At 37.3% G+C, this 17,020-nt stretch overlaps 3 protein-coding genes across 3 annotated transcripts; 2 read left to right on the top strand and 1 right to left on the bottom strand.

The window, feature by feature from the left end:
* The first annotated feature begins 3,204 nt into the window (after window positions 1–3,204).
* Window positions 3,205–4,425, top strand: LOC136799540 (queuosine-tRNA galactosyltransferase-like). Its single transcript, XM_067056259.1, has one exon. It carries the CDS (start codon window positions 3,214–3,216, stop codon window positions 4,270–4,272), a length of 1,059 nt encoding a protein of 352 aa, XP_066912360.1. The 5' UTR covers window positions 3,205–3,213; the 3' UTR covers window positions 4,273–4,425.
* Window positions 4,426–4,880: 455 nt separating this feature from the next.
* LOC136799541 (negative elongation factor A-like) lies at window positions 4,881–13,620 on the top strand. The gene is made up of 10 exons (XM_067056260.1): window positions 4,881–5,148; window positions 7,909–8,074; window positions 8,378–8,548; window positions 8,921–9,078; window positions 9,190–9,253; window positions 9,412–9,590; window positions 10,431–10,976; window positions 11,614–12,369; window positions 12,818–12,917; window positions 13,358–13,620. Exons 1-10 carry the CDS (start codon window positions 4,927–4,929, stop codon window positions 13,528–13,530), a joined length of 2,535 nt encoding a protein of 844 aa, XP_066912361.1. The 5' UTR covers window positions 4,881–4,926; the 3' UTR covers window positions 13,531–13,620.
* Window positions 13,621–14,363: 743 nt separating this feature from the next.
* LOC136799422 (atrial natriuretic peptide receptor 2-like) lies at window positions 14,364–15,855 on the bottom strand. The gene is made up of 3 exons (XM_067056132.1): window positions 15,715–15,855; window positions 15,066–15,218; window positions 14,364–14,795 (listed from the first exon to the last, which is right to left on the bottom strand). The coding sequence occupies exons 1-3, from the start codon at window positions 15,782–15,784 to the stop codon at window positions 14,524–14,526; spliced, it is 495 nt and encodes a 164-aa protein (XP_066912233.1). The 5' UTR covers window positions 15,785–15,855; the 3' UTR covers window positions 14,364–14,523.
* Between the last annotated feature and the right edge of the window lie 1,165 nt (window positions 15,856–17,020).

Here is a 17,020-nt window from a genome sequence, read left to right on the forward strand (position 1 = left end):
GTCTTTTTACCTTAAATTGTCTAAATAAAGCCCTAAACTGCTGCAATTATCTGATCCTTCAAATTTTTATTGTAAAACCTTCTAAATAAGCTGTTTAATAAAATCGCTTTAACTACTGATAACTACTTTGCAGACCAGAAAGTCTATGGCGGAAATAGACAGCTATATTCGACAACCGCCAAAGCTTTGCTACAAAAAATTCAAAGTGTAGTATTTTTTAGGTAAAAAATCCTTGAAATCCAGCATTTCCCTGGGGGGTCTTTGATTAGCATTAAAACGAAAAATGCATAAAAGTGGCATTTTTTGCCCATTTTAAGGCTAAGAAAGGTCAGGAAAGGGTCAAAATGGACGACCCTGCCTATGCCCCGGACAGTCCGGGGTTTTTTTGATGCGTGCCCGGGGTCCGTATTATTTGTTTTTGAGAGACTACCCCGGATGCCCCAGACAGCCTGCGCGGTCGCTTTTTATAGAATCCCTGACCGTGCGGGCTTTTTTCTAATTCATTGAAATATTCTTCCGTGGACAAATGCCGTCTTCCAAAAGATCTTGTAATGTCCTGATTTTGGCGTTTCGTGTGTGAGGCCTGTATTTGAACCTTAAATCTCAAGCGAGATAAAATGTCCGGGGTTTAAAGTGTGCTCGTCGATATACGTCCGGGGTAAATTTATGGCGCAAAAATTGGAGCCCCGGACGTAGGTCCGGGGAAAAAGTTATTTTTTTCAGACCCCAGACATTTGCCCCAGACTGTCCGGGGCATAGGCAGGGTCGTCAAAATGGTTTTTAAATGCAACATAAAAAGACAAAATAATCCCATTAGCAGGTCACTCAATGTTGTTTCAATTTTAGGCTAAAAAGGCTAATTTTCTCTGATTCTGGGTAGCAAAATGCATGAAAGCATCATCTTTGAGGTTTTGGCTAAAATCTCAAAAGATTCATCTAGGAGGAATGAAAAGAAGTTTGTGATTAAAAGGAGTTCTTTACCTACCATTTCTCTGCTTAGTTTCCCATTGGTTCAGCCCCCCCCCCTTATTTTTTTTTTGGGGGGGGGGGCTAAGAAATATTTTGGCCTTTAAAGAGCCTGGGGGCTAAAATTACCCAAATATTTTGGGGGACCTAGATTGTTGGGGGGAGCCTAGATGATCTGACTGAGACTCTGGGGGCTGTTCAGCTTAATTCAAAAGATATCTTATCTTACTATTAAATCAAATATAAAAAGCAAAAGACTTGTAAACATGAATATTAAAACAAGTAAAATTTAGTTTTCATTTATCAGTACTGTAGTCGCATATATTTTTTTTTGACTTCTCTCTACGGGTGCGGGAGAACAATGTTTTTGTTTTTGTTTTTGTTTATCTTGGGACCTGAAGTGTTAGGGGACCTAGCACAAGGCAATTTTTTGGGGGGAGCTAAATTGTTGGGGGGACCTTACTTTGTTGGGGGGAGCTAGAAACCTGGCTGAAGCTATGTTTCCTTACTTTTCCTAATTTTACCTACCGTTTTTTTACGGGGAGAGTGAAGTTTCCTGCAGTCCCTAAAATCAAAACAATGGAAAATTGTTTGGACGCGTGCGCAGTCGACACTACTAAACTGTGTACACGTTGTTTTTTTTTAAGAAACACACTTTTAAGAAACACGAGGCTCTGAATGCCTAAAAACTAAGAAACATAAGAAACATGCTGAGGCTGAGAATGAGAAAATAGCATTTTTTAATTCGTTTTTTAAGAACCTTCCAATCAAGGTTCCAGAAATATACATACATAACAGTTAGAAACACTTGAGAAAGTCAGAAAATCAATATATATAGAAGATAGGAAAGTAGCGTATAGTCAATTAGACTATTGTATTATCGACATGCGCCCTTTAAGCTTGACAAGGTTTAGAAACATGTAAGAAACATTTAAGGCTCAAAAGGCCGATTTCTTAAGAAACATTGAGGCTGCTTGGTAAAACTAGTTTCTTAAAAAAAAATGTTTATTCAGAAGGGAAATTCCCTATGTGATTCCTTATTGACTCCCTTTGGAGCAAAGCTATCACCTTCTTTTAACAGGGAGGAAAGCCTCAAAACTGCATGAGAGGATATTGGCTGATATATTTACAACACTGAAGTGTCATCCCGCAAATTCTATGTAAAAGTTATGAAAATGAAAATGTGCCAAGTTGTTGTTACCTTATTGGCCCATTTTACACCAGTTGTTTTTGAGTATGAAGTAGATTTTTAAAAGGCTAAAAAGTAAAACTGGTCAAATTTATGGACTTTTATTCCATTTTTGATATAAAAGTCCATTAGAACCAGAAGATAATTCCTCCCCCCTTGTGTGCTCTTGAAATTTCTCCGCGATCCTAATTTGACAAGGTTGAATTTCTTGTGTAGGACGTAAGTGACCTAGCCCATGTTGATGAAAGGAGCTATGGGAGTGTTTTGATTGACTAGTAAGATATAGAACCTTGTTGTACTGGTTATATTAAGAATAAACTTTGATAGTAAATGAATTCTATAAAACCTTTTGGCACTGAAAAACAGTCAGCCGATCAGAATGCTTTATTTGCTCAATTGAAAATCAAGTTATCAGATAGAGTTGAAACCTTGTTGAATTAGGGTAATGATTTGATAGACCAAAAAATCGACAAATTTTCATAAGGGACCATTAAAAAAATATGTATGTTTTATATTGGCAAAATGCAACCCCTCCCCTTGTATGCTCTTGTATGCATTGATGGTAGCCCTCTTCCTTTGCTTATGCTCTTTTTCAATTACTCCACCCTCTAACAAAATTCTTTTCACTTTCAGGAAGGGTGTTCCTAAAAGGTAGGGTACCCCAATGGGGGCCCCAATTGGGCTACCTATTGGGGTACTAATTGATTTACAGACCAAAATTAAATATTAACCGAAAATTTGTGGAGGAAAGTCATCTTCTAGGCCAGAAGTTATGAATCTAAAAAATCTTCAATAATTAAAATATTGCATGATGCAGAAGAAAAAAATTACTATTTGATTATTTCTTATTGATTTTTTTAACTGAATTTGAATTTGTAGCGTTGTTTTGGTGGTTGAACTCTTGATTTTCGTTATTTTCTTTGTATAATTAGTCAGCCTAGAGATTTTCTGGTTTGCCAACAGTCTTCTGGCAAAAATAATCCTTTTAACAGAAGGGAACAATGTTTGCGTTGAACCTAATTAATGAGAGCTAAAATCCTTATCATTAGATTGATGAAATGTCAAACAAATCAGGATGTTTAGTTTCTATAGTGATACCTGTCCATAATGGTAGCGCATTTATTAAGGAAGCTCTGGAATCAATCCTTAAACAAAGTTGGAAAGAATCTCTTGAAGTATCTATATTTGACGATTGCAGTACAGATGATTCTTACAAGAAACTTTTAACGTGGAAAGATAAGTTCGAAAATAATGGAATACACGTTGTTTTGAGTCAGAGTCAAAAGAATGAAGCAGGTGGAGTTGGGTTTGCCAAAAACTGTGCAATTTCACAATCGTCTGGCAATTTCATTTGCTTTCTTGATATTGATGATATAATGCATGAGAAACGTATTGAACTTCAATTATCAAAAGCCAAAGAAGATACAAACTTGATTGTTGGGTCTGGTTATGTTCGATTGCCAGAAGGTTCAACTGTGCGTTATACAGAATGGAGCAATTCATTATCAGATTCCCAGTTATACACACAGATATATACCTCGTTTGGTCCCACTATAATCAACCCAACTTGGTTTTGTTCCCGTGACGTCATTAAGAATACCGGATATTTTCAAGAGGTTCAAAAAGGATTTCCTGAAGATCTTGAATTCTTTTATCGACATTTAGATAATAATGGGAAACTAGCGCTTGTCAAGAAACCTTTGCTGACTTATAGGTATCATTCAGCAGGGGCTACATTTTCAGTCCATGAAGATACCATATGGGACTTACGAATGAAACAAATACAAAAGAACGTCATATCAAAATGGGGCAATTTCACTATCTGGAATGCTGGTAAACAAGGCCGTAAATTTTATCGCTCCCTTGATCCGGAGAATCGTGAAAAAGTATTATGTATGTGTGATGTGGATGATAAAAAGATACAAAAAGGAGTTTATACATGTGAAATGATTAAAGGTGCCGATGGAAAACCATTGAAAGTTCCAATAGTTCATTTCAAAGATGCTAGAAAACCATTCATTATTTGTGTCAAGCTGGGAATGTCAAATGGAGTATTTGAAGATAATTTGTCTTCTCTTTGTTTGGAAGAAGGAAAAGATTTCTTTCATTTTAATTGAAGATATAATTTCTCAATAGATTATTTTAGTTCTTGTCCAGGAGTTTCCATCAGTGTTTTGTAATATAATTTTGTAATGGGATGATTTTATTATATATCATTTCATCTTTCTTTCTTTTTTCTCGTAATGTTTAATCAATTTCGAGGAACTGAACTTGTCATGGTCTAATTTGTATCATTAGGAATTTTGGCTAAATTAAGTTATCAATTCAAAATGTCTATGTCTTTGCAGTAATAATTAATGTCAACTTTGGCTCTTAGATTATTTTACTTTCGAGGATCATATCACCTTCTCACAGACCCGGTAAGATTTTTTCAGCCAGTGGAGATAAAAATGACTGACTGAAACTCAATGGGGATTGATATTCCCAATTTTTCATGGCTGGGGATTTCAATTCTTTTGTTTTCAAGTCAGAAAATTCAGTGGGAATGGGGAAAGTAGCCTAATATTTTGCAGTGAGGATTGGTTTGTTTGATTATTTTCAATGGGGACAAAATCTGGAGGATAATTCTCCACCGGGGACGATATCTTGGCCGATTGGGTCCGCGGGTCTCCAAATAAGATAAACAAACTTGTTAATATGAATCAATTGAAATCGATTTTTTTTCAGTGTGAAGATAATCAAAAAAATATTACATTACTAAAGAAATAAAGATGTCATCCTTGATCGGTATTCACGCAGACACCGCATTGTGGCTGCACAACAAATTAAGAAGTGATGAAAGTCCCTGGTCCTCTGGAAACATCGCGTCACAATTCACCAATAATATTCTCAACGATATTTATGATTGTTTCATGCAACTGGAATCGAAAACTAAAATCAAGATTTTGTTATCTTTGTTGGAAATCCCTCTACGAAACATGGAAGGGCTAAAGGTGAGTTTGATTTGAGTGAGATTGTTCTTTGTAAATTGTTCAAATGAAATATTCGTATCTGCTCAAAGAAGAGTGTGCATTAAGATATGTATATTCATTAGGGCCTTGACTGTTTCAGGATTTTATTAATATTTTACCAGTGGCTTTTACATACCTTTAAAGGAACTAATTTTAGCGAGAACTAATTTTTGTGGTCGAAAAAAAAATTCGAAAAAATCGCATTTTGTAGGAGTTAATTTTCGCTGTTTTGCCCCATTTTGAACACATTTCTTTCATTTTCCTAAGGATTTTTCATAAAAAATGTAAAAATTTTTAATTATGGTTCTATTAGTTTTCGTGGTTTTACCGAAAAAAGCAAAACTTAGTTCCCGCAAAGTTAGTTTCCTTAAAGTATTCGACAACAAAGTTTCATTCCTTGAAACCCATAACTATTAAGGAGTTTTTCGAGCCGTGGTAAAAACCTTTGTCAATATCAATACTCGAATCCCATTGATCATAATTTCCACATGTGTAACCGGGAATCAGTTTCACTGTATTCTTATTTGTTGGATGAAGAATCTGCAATGTCCAATCACGTCTCAGGTTACTGCAGAATTCATCCACGATGATGCATTGTGGTCTCAAATTTGTTGTTCTTCTTTTCTCTGATATAAAGTAAACCTTTAGAATACACCTATCCATTTTTTTTCGGCAAAAGAAATAATTCCCTTGGTAATACACTTTCCCATCTTGCATGAAGGACGAAATATCTTTGTACCATGGTTCGTAAGAAGGGTACACGTTTGGTACAAGAACTTGTTCTTCTTTAACAAACTTTTTTGCACCCCAAATAAGTTTGTCTGTCTCCGACATGCTCTTTTTTGTCTCCTCCATTTTCGATTTCTCACTTTCTTCCTTGATCGTTTGAACCACCTTTTCTAGAGCCTTGTTATTATTCTCCAATTCTGACATTCGCTTGTCCATGTCTCTCAATTTGTCAGCGGTTTCGGCATTTTTCACTCCTATTTCCGTTTCCAATCCTTTTAGTTTATCACCTTGTGCTATTTGCAAATGCTCCAATTTGTTCCCGAATTCGTGTGAGACTCTTTGTTGTCCCTCTTGAATTTCCTTTTCCAACCTATCCAATTTCTTATCGATTTCATGTTCCTTTTCCGCTCCGCTTTTTCCACCAGTTCCGATCTCGCTTCCTGGCTTACATGACTGTAATTTCATCACTTCAATGTTATGCTTTAAAGTCTGTATGATGATATTTTTTTGAGCCATTTCTAACTCTTTGAGTCTACTTTCGTTTTGAACTTCCAAAAGTTTGATTTTGTGCTCATAAGTCAACACTTGTATTTTCTGTTCATAATCGTCTTTCATTTTCGACATTTCTTCTTTCATTCTTTGAATTTCATCGCCATTTTGATTTGGTTTCAAACGCAAAGGGTCAGTAGCGCAGTGAGCAGTATCCATTTTAAAAAGGTGATCAACTAACCGTGTTTACTCACTGTATTTTAAAAATGATATTACACAAATGACTTCTTATATCTTTTCTCCGTGTAATAAAAACATCGGTATCGAATTTCTCTTCTCTTTGTTTGTGGTCTGTATTAATCTGAAGTATACATTTTTTATAAGAAACTTAGCTTCTCTACCAACGAGAATTATCAATTGCGAACGAAATCCTCTACAACATGTTTTTGGGAAATTGGGTGTTTTGGAGTCCGAAAAGCTTTCAAATGTTCTTAAATATTTTGACATATTACTCTGACCATCGAAGTAATTCGTTCTTCTATAGTTCTTATAGTTTGTTTTTGACCTTTGAGCTCGAAATTGGGGTTGCTGCTTATAAACAAAGTTTATAAATGCATAGTGCAATTATAAATCAATTTAGCAAAACCCATTGACAATCTTTGAAATAAGCCGTCTTCCCATCTTATATAGGTATACAGTGCTTGCTTGGCACTCGCGTCTCCTTCGTTTACCTATAAGAATCACTAACATTAAAACTAAGACTTAACATTTATCATTTTTCTGTCACCTAGGCTTTCAATCTACCATATTTCTCATTCTACAAAATTCAATCCTTCGCCTTTCTCCTTTCGCAAGTTCCAGTGACTACCGGGTGGGGGATGGGTTGAATACCGGGGAGAGGTACAATAATTTTTTGAGGAATGATGTCTTATAAATTTTTTGAAACTTTATTGACTTTTCATTCTATTTTAAAAATTTCATTCTGAGTGAACATCATCACCCCCCCCCCCAAATATCTACTCGCATTTTTCATTTCACAGAATTCAATCTGACGTGTCTATTTCTTAGAATTTCAAGAGTTTCTTGATTTCTCATTTCACAGGATTCAATGTTGTAGTATTTCTCAATTCAAGAAATTCAACCTTTCATATTTCTCATTTTACAGGATTCAATGTTGTAGTATTTCTCAATTCAAAAAATTCAACCTTCATATTTCTCATTTCACAGGATTCAATGTTGTAGTATTTCTCAATTCAAAAAATTCAATCTTTCATATTTCTCATTTCACAGGATTCAATCTGTCGTATTTCTCAAATTCAAAAGATTCAACCTCTCATATTTCTCATTTCACAGGATTCAATGTTGTAGTATTTCTCAATTCAAAAAATTCAATTTTCATATTTCACAGGATTCAATGTTGTATTTCTCAATTCAAAAATTCAAATATTTCTCATTTCACAGGATTCAATCTGTCGTATTTCTCAAATTCAAAAGATTCAACCTCTCATATTTCTCATTTCACAGGATTCAATTTGTCGCATTGTGGCGATAGCAGAAGAAGACATGGACGAATGGGTGAGGGTTGCAGCAAACATCGTTCGTGATTATCCGCAACAATTTGTATTGGATCAACGACTTGGAAAGGTTACAACGCATTTCCAAGAAACAGTTCACGAAGTCGTTTCTGAAAGTAAGACAGTCGAGCATCTCATCCAATGGACAATGGTTTGACCATAACATTTTACAAAATAATCTCCTCAAAACCCCTTTTTGAGGACAAAGGGCCCTAGCACCTTAGCAAGTGGGGACAAGGGCCGTACAGTGGCTGGAACTTGTGGTGTCACTAAACTTATATAATGTTCAAAATCAAACTTGTTCCCATACTCCTGTCTTTAAAATACCTTTTTGAATTACCTTACTCAACATGCCTCGTTTATCCATCAACTCAGATCTCGAATCTCAATCAGTTTTATTCTTTTTTGATCTTTTTCAGTCGAACGCATTCAGAACCCAGCCAACGCGAGTCTCATACCAGGAGAATGTCTTTATCTGAACCGGACTGCGCTTTCCAAAATCATCTCCAATCCTCCCAACCCTTCTAAACATTTCACATTACGAAGAAAACCAAAATCAGCTGAACTGAGAGCGAAAATCACGCAAAAAGGTTCGTCAATACAAATTCTGGTATATTGTTTACCAATCTAACACCAATTTGAACAATTCATGCAAATGATAAAAAGAAAGATAATTATTTAAACTAGTGACCCTAAGGACACACAATTTTCTAAATGCTTCACTCGACCGGACGCACGGACAAACCCCTTATCATTCTTATCGCGGTTACTAACTTTATAATACAGCCGAGTCTCCATAACTCGAACCCACACGGGGACCCACACAAATTTGTTCGAGTTATGGAGTAAGGTATTGTTAACAGAAGGGGCGAGAAACTTGCTCGAGTTAAGGAGACGTTCAAGTAATAGAGGTTCGAGACTCGGCTTATTACGAAATTGTTGATTCAACTTAATTATTTTAGCGTCTGAAGCAGCCAATCAGCGTCGCTCAATGCACTCCAGCAGCATGGGTTCAAAGTCCAGTCTGAAGAGAACACATTCGGTACCTATGGGAGGAAAACTCCCTCCAGTGCAACACAGTAAAAGTGGAATGTCCAAAGCTCGACCAAGGAAAACACAGGTATTTATCACGTTTTACCTTTTTTGACGTATCTTACGGGGGTTTCTTTTCTACTATTGTATGCATTATTCAAGATTGAACGTGTTGACGTTACTTTTTCCTCCCTTTTAGATTTTGGAATTTGCCGATCAACCAATTGGATTGCGCGAGCAAAAGAAACGAAAGAAAATGCAAGGTAACCTCTTAAACCCAGGGAAATTGCAACTCTCTTTTTTCCAGAACATTGTTGATGTTACTATGCTCTGGTTTAGGCCAGACTCTTTAATTAAACTCTCAATTTTCGCAACACCTAATCTGTAAAAAAAATTTCGAGATTATAAACTTCTTCCGTAGTTTTGGAAGGGCCACCATCGGAAGAGACATCGAAATCAAAGGGTAAGAAACCGCCCACCGCCTCTACAACCGCCTCTTCATCGGATAATGTGAAACTAGAAGAAGAGGAAGAAGTAGAGCAGGAGAAAGATAACAAACAGAATGTCAATTCGATCGATCCCACCAGTGGTGGTGAACAGGTAAATTTGTTTGAAGTTATCATGGTGTTACAATGTTTGTCATTATGCCGTGTTTTGGAAGTTTGTAAATCATAATAATTGTGGGGTAGCGCTTTGTTGGAAAAATTGTTATACCGTTTTAACCCTTTAAGTGCCACGGTAATTTTTTTCTAAGTTTTTTAAAGAAAATCGTTAGCTCAAACTTTAAAGGCTTATATCTCCGGATCTAGAAGGAGTTAGAAGCTCGTTTATAGTCCGCTGAATAACTTAGCGTCTCCTCTTTCTCTGATGTGCTGTGCGGACCTGCATGAATGATAGAAAGGTGCCCAGTGGTAAAACTTCAATTTAATTCGCTGGAGGACTGAATCAAGTGAATCACGGCCAAATTCGGAGGTTCTTGGCTCACTCGTTGACCAAAAATGGGGGACGAGATGGAGTTTTTACAAGCTCTTATTTGATTTGGTTGGTCGTTAACCAGTAATAAAACAATTTTGTTACTTTTTCTAAAGAACGCGTCATTTTTATTACTTCAAATGACCAATTATTAAAGTATCTTATAAAAACTCCATCTCATCTGAAAAATGGTCAAAAAACGGTCAAAATCTTAAAAAAGTGGATTTTTGTCAAATTTTTGCATTTTTTTTGACTTTTTAGCTTGAAGTCTCTCTGAAAAGACCCACTTTTGATTTTTTTTTGCTTGACTATGAAGCCCAATCCAATTCCTACGAGTTAGACCAAAAATCATGATTTTTAACTCAAACTGGGCATTACAGGAGGGCTTCGAAACTTCTCTTGACTGAAATCGCCTTGTTCTTTTTCCTAACTAAATCCTCGTTTTCCTCATCCCCCTTTACTGTACAGGATTCTGAAGCGAACACACCGCAAGCACAAGAACCTGATGAGATAGAAGACCAACATGAAGAGGCCGAAGAACAATCACCTCACAACAAAAGCGATCAAGAAGATAATCACAACCTCAGTAATGACGACGATGACGACGGAAGTAAGCCGACGACGCCGACAACACCGTCATATTCACCGACAATCGATCGTCAACCATCGTTAGCGTCACAAATGAACACAGATCTCGTCTCTCCGACAATACCGCCGCCCATGGCTGCTGACGGACAACTATTGTACAACTTACACACCAACAATAATAAACAACACTTGTCGGATGTCGGCGATCAACGACGTCGCAACTCGTCCTCTTCCTCAGCATCCAACCTTCTTACGTCACCACCACCTCCCGTTGCCCAGCAACACAATCAATACAACATGTCGGCGCAACAGCAACAACAAAACTCACAGTCTGCACAACAACAACAAGCGCCCCAACAAAAGCTTTCACACGATGTCAATCTTAACACATCGCTATCAACAAGTACTTTTCAGCAAGAACTACAGGTCAGTTTTCTATTGAAGATCATCACCATCATCTCAACTACAATCAGCGTCATAAAATTTGATACAAAGGGGGAACTCCCTCAAAATTTTAAAACCGCAAGTGATTTAAATTACGGTTGGAAAGCAGACTTTTAACTCTTACAGCCTGAGAATCTCAGGATTCAAAAGCTCAAAATTTTTCCAATTAGGCCGGGAGTAAAGCCTAGAAGTCACTGAATCCCTCCAAAATCGAAATATTCAATGAAATAAAGTGGAAGTACTTAAAACACAATTCTCGCCCGACGTTTAAATACTGAAAAACGTTAAAATACACAATAATCTCAATATATTCGACACCGATTGTGAGGGTCGTGCTTTTTTGATTTCTTTTGTACCTCTTTTCTCATGACTTTGTACCCAGCTGGCACACAACGTTTTTTTGACGTTTATCTAACGTTCACAACGTCCATATAACGTTAGATAAACGTTGAAACAACGTTGTGTGCCAGCTGGGTAAAGGTTTATTTTCTCTAGAATAAAAAGACTTTTCTATAAAGTAAAGTTGTAATTAAAGTTAAACAGCATTGTATTGTATTGAAAGTTTGGCATTGAATTCGTTTAGCTGACTTTCATTTTTTTTACTTTTTCGCCAACTCAGATGCGCGTTCAACATGAGAAAGAGATGCGACTGAAACACGAACAAAAACAACAACAACAACAACAAAAGATGCAACATCAGCAACAAGCTGCTCGACAACAAACACAACTTCCTAAACAACAGAACACTTCTATTCAACAACAACAGCAGCAGCAGGTGTTACAACAACATCAAATGCAACAACAAAACGAACAACGCCATCAACACCACCCTCAACAAAACATCCCGCCCTCTCAACAAAACATTCCACCGTCTCAACAAAATATTCCACCGTCTCAACAACAATCAATGCATGATCAACATCCGTTCCAAGACTACCAACGACAGCAACAACTTCAAGTGCAACAATCTCATCACGCTCAACAACAACAAATGTACAACCAACATTTTCTTCAACAACAGCAACAACTCAGACAACAGCAACACTTACAACAAAGACAATACAACACGACCAACATGTCGCAACAACAAATGGGTGCTCATGCTCAGCAACAGTCGCAACAAATGCCTCTTTCTCATCAACAAATGCCGATGGGAAGTGCTCCGTCTAACATTCCAGGGCCGATGGGAAGTGCTCCGTCTAACATTCCAGGGCCGATGGGAAGTGCTCCGTCTAACGTTCCAGGGCCGATGGGAAGTGCTCCGTCTAACGTTCCAGGGCCGATGGGAGGTGCTCCCTCTAACGTTCCAGGGATGCAACCTAATCAACCGAACTCCATGAATCCCAACCAACAGAAGAAAGGACTTTCTCTCACGGTAATCTTTATCGCAAAGTTTAGCCTTTCTTTACATATTTACTACTTGTTAGGCTCAACCAAGACACACGTCAACTCTCGGCTCACCAAGACCACGTCACTCTCGGACTAATAGGGACACTTTCTATTCAACAGCCATTCCAGAACAATCCAAGAATGCAGTCACTTCTACTTTGGACAACGTTCTTAGTCACCAATAGTTTCTGCTGAAATAGCAATTAGACACTTATTCTATCGCGACTTCGGAAATGTCAGTGTCATTTATGTCAGACACAGTAGCTAGTACCTTGACCACCAACCGAGTTTTATCCAAACTGTCCAACTCCAATAGGATATCAGTGGTGCTTGTTGGCGCATGCCTACATTCGCATCAGCCTGCACACATTAAATTCAGCCTCATCTGGTTAATCTGATGTAGGATCAGACAATTTCCATCTACTCTTTTACAGCGTGAACAAATGTTAGCAGCGCAAGAGATGTTTCGATCAGCGAATACCGTGACACGCGCGGAAAAAGCTCTCATACTTGGCTTCATGGCTGGTGCTAGAGGTAAGGCAAACCTTTTGCTCTCACATCCTTCTTTTTATTTCGCAAACTTATTCTAAATCCAGATAAAGTCTGTTCCAAAAATATTTGTTTAAGAAGAAAAATGAAGATTTTTTTCTACTGAACCAATAAACTAAATCTTAAGTCCGCATATATTCTTTCAAGTAGAAAAATCCTCATTCTTTTCTTCTTTTTCGAAAAAATAATCCACTCAAAATTACTCTACCATTTTCCCTTCATCAACAGTAATGTGTAAAGTGTCAACCGGACTATCAATGTTTCTGGAACAAGACCTAATTCTCTTCCCTTATTTTTCTGACAAATTAAGATATGTTTTCTTCATAAAAGGGTGAATTCAAAGAAGGTACTTTTTATGATCAGAGCCATACAGGAGTATATGAAATGATCAACCGGATTTCTTTCTTTCTTTTTCTGTACACCAGAGAATCCATTTCCACAACAAGGTGCAGTGATTACCATCAAGTTGAGTGAAGAAATGATCCCTCAAGGAGAACAACAAGTTTTGGTTGAAATGTTATTTGAAATGAACTATGATACCGGTCATTGGCGCAGGTTGAAACGAACTCGTGTTATTCAACAAAACACTCCAAATTGAGAGTGCAATTGATATTTGTAAATAATTCTTTCTTGATAATGGAGAAAAACAGAAACGTTGCTCTAGTCTAAGATATATAACTTTTCGTATAACTTTTCCATGAATTATTCCAGTGAGATGTTTATCAGGGGGATTAGGGTCAGAATTTTCCGGAAAATAAATAACTCGGCCTCAATTTCCGTGGACCGGATAACATTTCTGCAGGCCGGCCGAATATTCCGGCCGAAATTTCTGACCCTGACCCCTGACCCTGACCCGAAAACCGAGTTGTTGCGTCCTTCTTCGTAATTTTTGGCTTGATTATAATAATGACAATGACATTATAATTAGACCAAAATTTACAGAAGATGTTATCATAACTCGTTTTTTCGTAACTCGAAAAGAATAATCCGACCTCAATTTCTACGGACCCTGACCCCTCTGATATATGTTTGCCATGTAATTTTGTTTTAATCGTCTGACATAATTTTATGAATCGATATATTTTCTTGTGTGTTTCAGGAACAGAGTTGTTATCTTGCTGATTAGTTGAAACTCTTGAGCTTTAACAAATTGGTATTGAAATGCGATATCATCGAAAAATGGCCTTAGAATGGCCAAAACGCTTCAAATCGATTTCCCTTTTTACTGGTAGTTATAGCTTCCTTAAAGGGTAACCTGTGAGCCACTCAACGCCGTTGACCCTTTTCGTAACTAACTCCGTCAGACCTAAAGAGCAGCCGAGGCTGGGCCAAAAGTTACTTGATACTTATGAAAAAGGGATGTTTTAATTTTTCTTGAGGTTCCCAGTTTAGCCTGTTCTTTAAAGCGTTACACATAAACAGAGCACAACATTTGATTTAAAAACTAAGCCTAAAATTCAATATCTTTTTGAACAATATTTACATAAATTTTACAATTCAAAATAAATTAATCAGGGCAATTAAAATTAAAATATATTTATAGGGAATAAAAAAAATATATATTTTCAGTTTTACTATTTTGTATAATGTTTTAAGGGTCTTCTCCTTCGGGAAGTTCTCTATCATAGCCGACTTTCCCTTTGAGCCAGTACCTCTTTAATTTACCATGGCCCTTCACGTCAACTTCATCTCTGTAATCGGTTTTATAGCCTCCCAAACGTTGTAAAACTTCGAAGGTGGTCTCACTGATTTGAATTCTCATAGGAGCACCACCTGATTCCATAGATTCGGCTACTTTGACAGAATCACCAAACAAACAATATCGAGGCATTTTCAAACCTACCACACCAGCCACAACAACTCCTATAAAAGTAACGAGAAAAAGAAAAGAATTATTTTATTATCCCTTTAATTTCAACATCTGGTTATAATTTTGAGGAGGCTCCTTAGCGGACCCTCTGAACTCGCCATCATGATCACGAAGATCGCTAAACTTTATCAGCATGTAAAAAATAGAGAAAAAACGGCACTCTTCATGCCAAAAAATGTTTGCCCTATATCATGTCAAATCACGCCATCATGCGAACCGCTGGGACATTGCGGGCAAAAGATAGAGATAGTTGTGTTTCATACCTGTATGGACACCAATACGGAGACGCATTTTGGTTTTGGGCATGTGTCTGATGGTAAAAGACCCGATAGCATGCAACAGGTCCATAGCAGTGGTACAAACTTCTCCTGCGTGTTGATCTCCGTTCCGTGTTGGTAATCCAGAGACAATCATGTCTATTGTAAAGAGGTGAGTGAAAGCTTTTAAGATTAACATTCTACTTTCAGGAGGCATCGTGTGTAATGAATATATAGAAGACACTCAATAATTCAAATTTCAACATTCAAATCCTACCATCATTTGAACTAAATTCCCATTCGCCTTCAAAGAGAAAGAGAACCTCGTGCAATACTTTCGTTCTACATTAAGGGAGCTAATTTTGGCAAGCAGCAAAAATCTTAAAAATCTTTAATATCGAGGAGAACTTATTTTGGCGAATAGTCAACTTTTTAATATTGGCAAGAACTAATTTTGACGAATGACAACGATGACAGGCTAAATACATCCTATTTTGCCTTATTTCGAGCAAAAAATAATGAATTTGGTTATTTTGGAAAAATGCGAGAAAAAAAATTACTTTTGGCAAGAGCTTATTTTGGCGAGAACTAATTGTGGGGAATTTTGTCTAAACTCGCCAAAACGAGGAAGCCTTTCTAAGGCCTTTTTACTTACATGCATCACCGATAGTTTCGACTTTGTAAACATCATAATTAGCAGCAATACCATCAAAGCTGGTGTACATATCATTCAAGAGCGCCACAACTTCTAGCGGTGTACTGGCACGTGCAATGTTTGTGAAGCCCACAATATCACTGGAATCACGAAAAAATAATATTTAAATCTTAAACATCCCTGCGTCCAGGTGTCTTTGACTAAAGGCCTGTTTCCATCGATCGCGCGAGCGTGTACGTTGCACACTCCGTGCGATCAATGTTTGATTTCCATCAGCAAAGAGAGCAAAGAGGTGGACTAGAACACAAGATGTTTACATTTTTTTGTTTACTCAGCAGTTTTTCTCTTTCTTGATTGGTTGAAAGATTATCGATTGAGATATGCGCTCCTGCGCTCAAAAAAGTTGAAAATTTTCAGCGGAGAAAAGAGCACAAAAGCGTACAAGAGCGTACACATTCTGTGTACAAGAAAATTTAATTCGTGACGTCAATGTGCTATTTTAGGAAATTTTGGCCTAGCGTGCACGCTCGCGCTATCGATGGAACAGGCCTTAAACCTTTAAGTGCCGATGTCGTTATATACGACATGGGCTATATAGGAGGGCGAAGCCCTCCGTAATGCCATTTGAGTTAGAAATCGTTTTTTTGGTCGAACTCGTAGGAATAGATTGTCCTTTATGGTAGCAAAAAAAATTCAAAAGTGAGTCTTTCCACATAATTTTAACAAAAAAGTCAAAAAATGCAAAAAAATGCAAAAATTCCTTTTTTGAGATTCTACCGTTTTTTGATATTTTTGGTCAACGGGACCAAGACCTCCAAATAGGCCCTGTTTTCTTTATTCTTCTCTATGAATTGTTTGAATTTCCACGGGACACCTTTTCATCGTTCATCAGGTCCGCGCAGCTTATCCTAACCACCCCCCCCCCTTGGCCGCCGCCCACCACCCCTCTAAATCGGGCGCCCGAAGCGCCCAAACGAAAGACGAGACTCTAAGTTCCACGAGCTATATACAGCTTCTAATTCCTTATAGATCAGGAGATCTAAGCCCTTAAAGTTGAACTCGATTTTTTAAAAAAAACTAAAAAAAGGACCCTGGCACTCAAAGGTTAAGAGTAAAAAATTAGATTGATTGAAGTTTCTCCCCGTAAGAACATTCTGAAAAGCTTGACTCACGATCGGTTAATCCAAGGCTCATCCAAAAGTTTCTTCCCTGAAGTATTGCTTCATCAGAAGCCCTGTTTTTTTACTAAGCGTACTGAAATAAATGGTAACTGATCAAAATTTTCCGGTTCAACACGTTTTCCTTG

Source organism: Clytia hemisphaerica, unplaced genomic scaffold, assembly GCF_902728285.1.
Source record: "Clytia hemisphaerica strain Z4C2 unplaced genomic scaffold, Clytia hemisphaerica genome assembly, whole genome shotgun sequence".
Lineage (NCBI taxonomy): Eukaryota > Metazoa > Cnidaria > Hydrozoa > Leptothecata > Clytiidae > Clytia > Clytia hemisphaerica.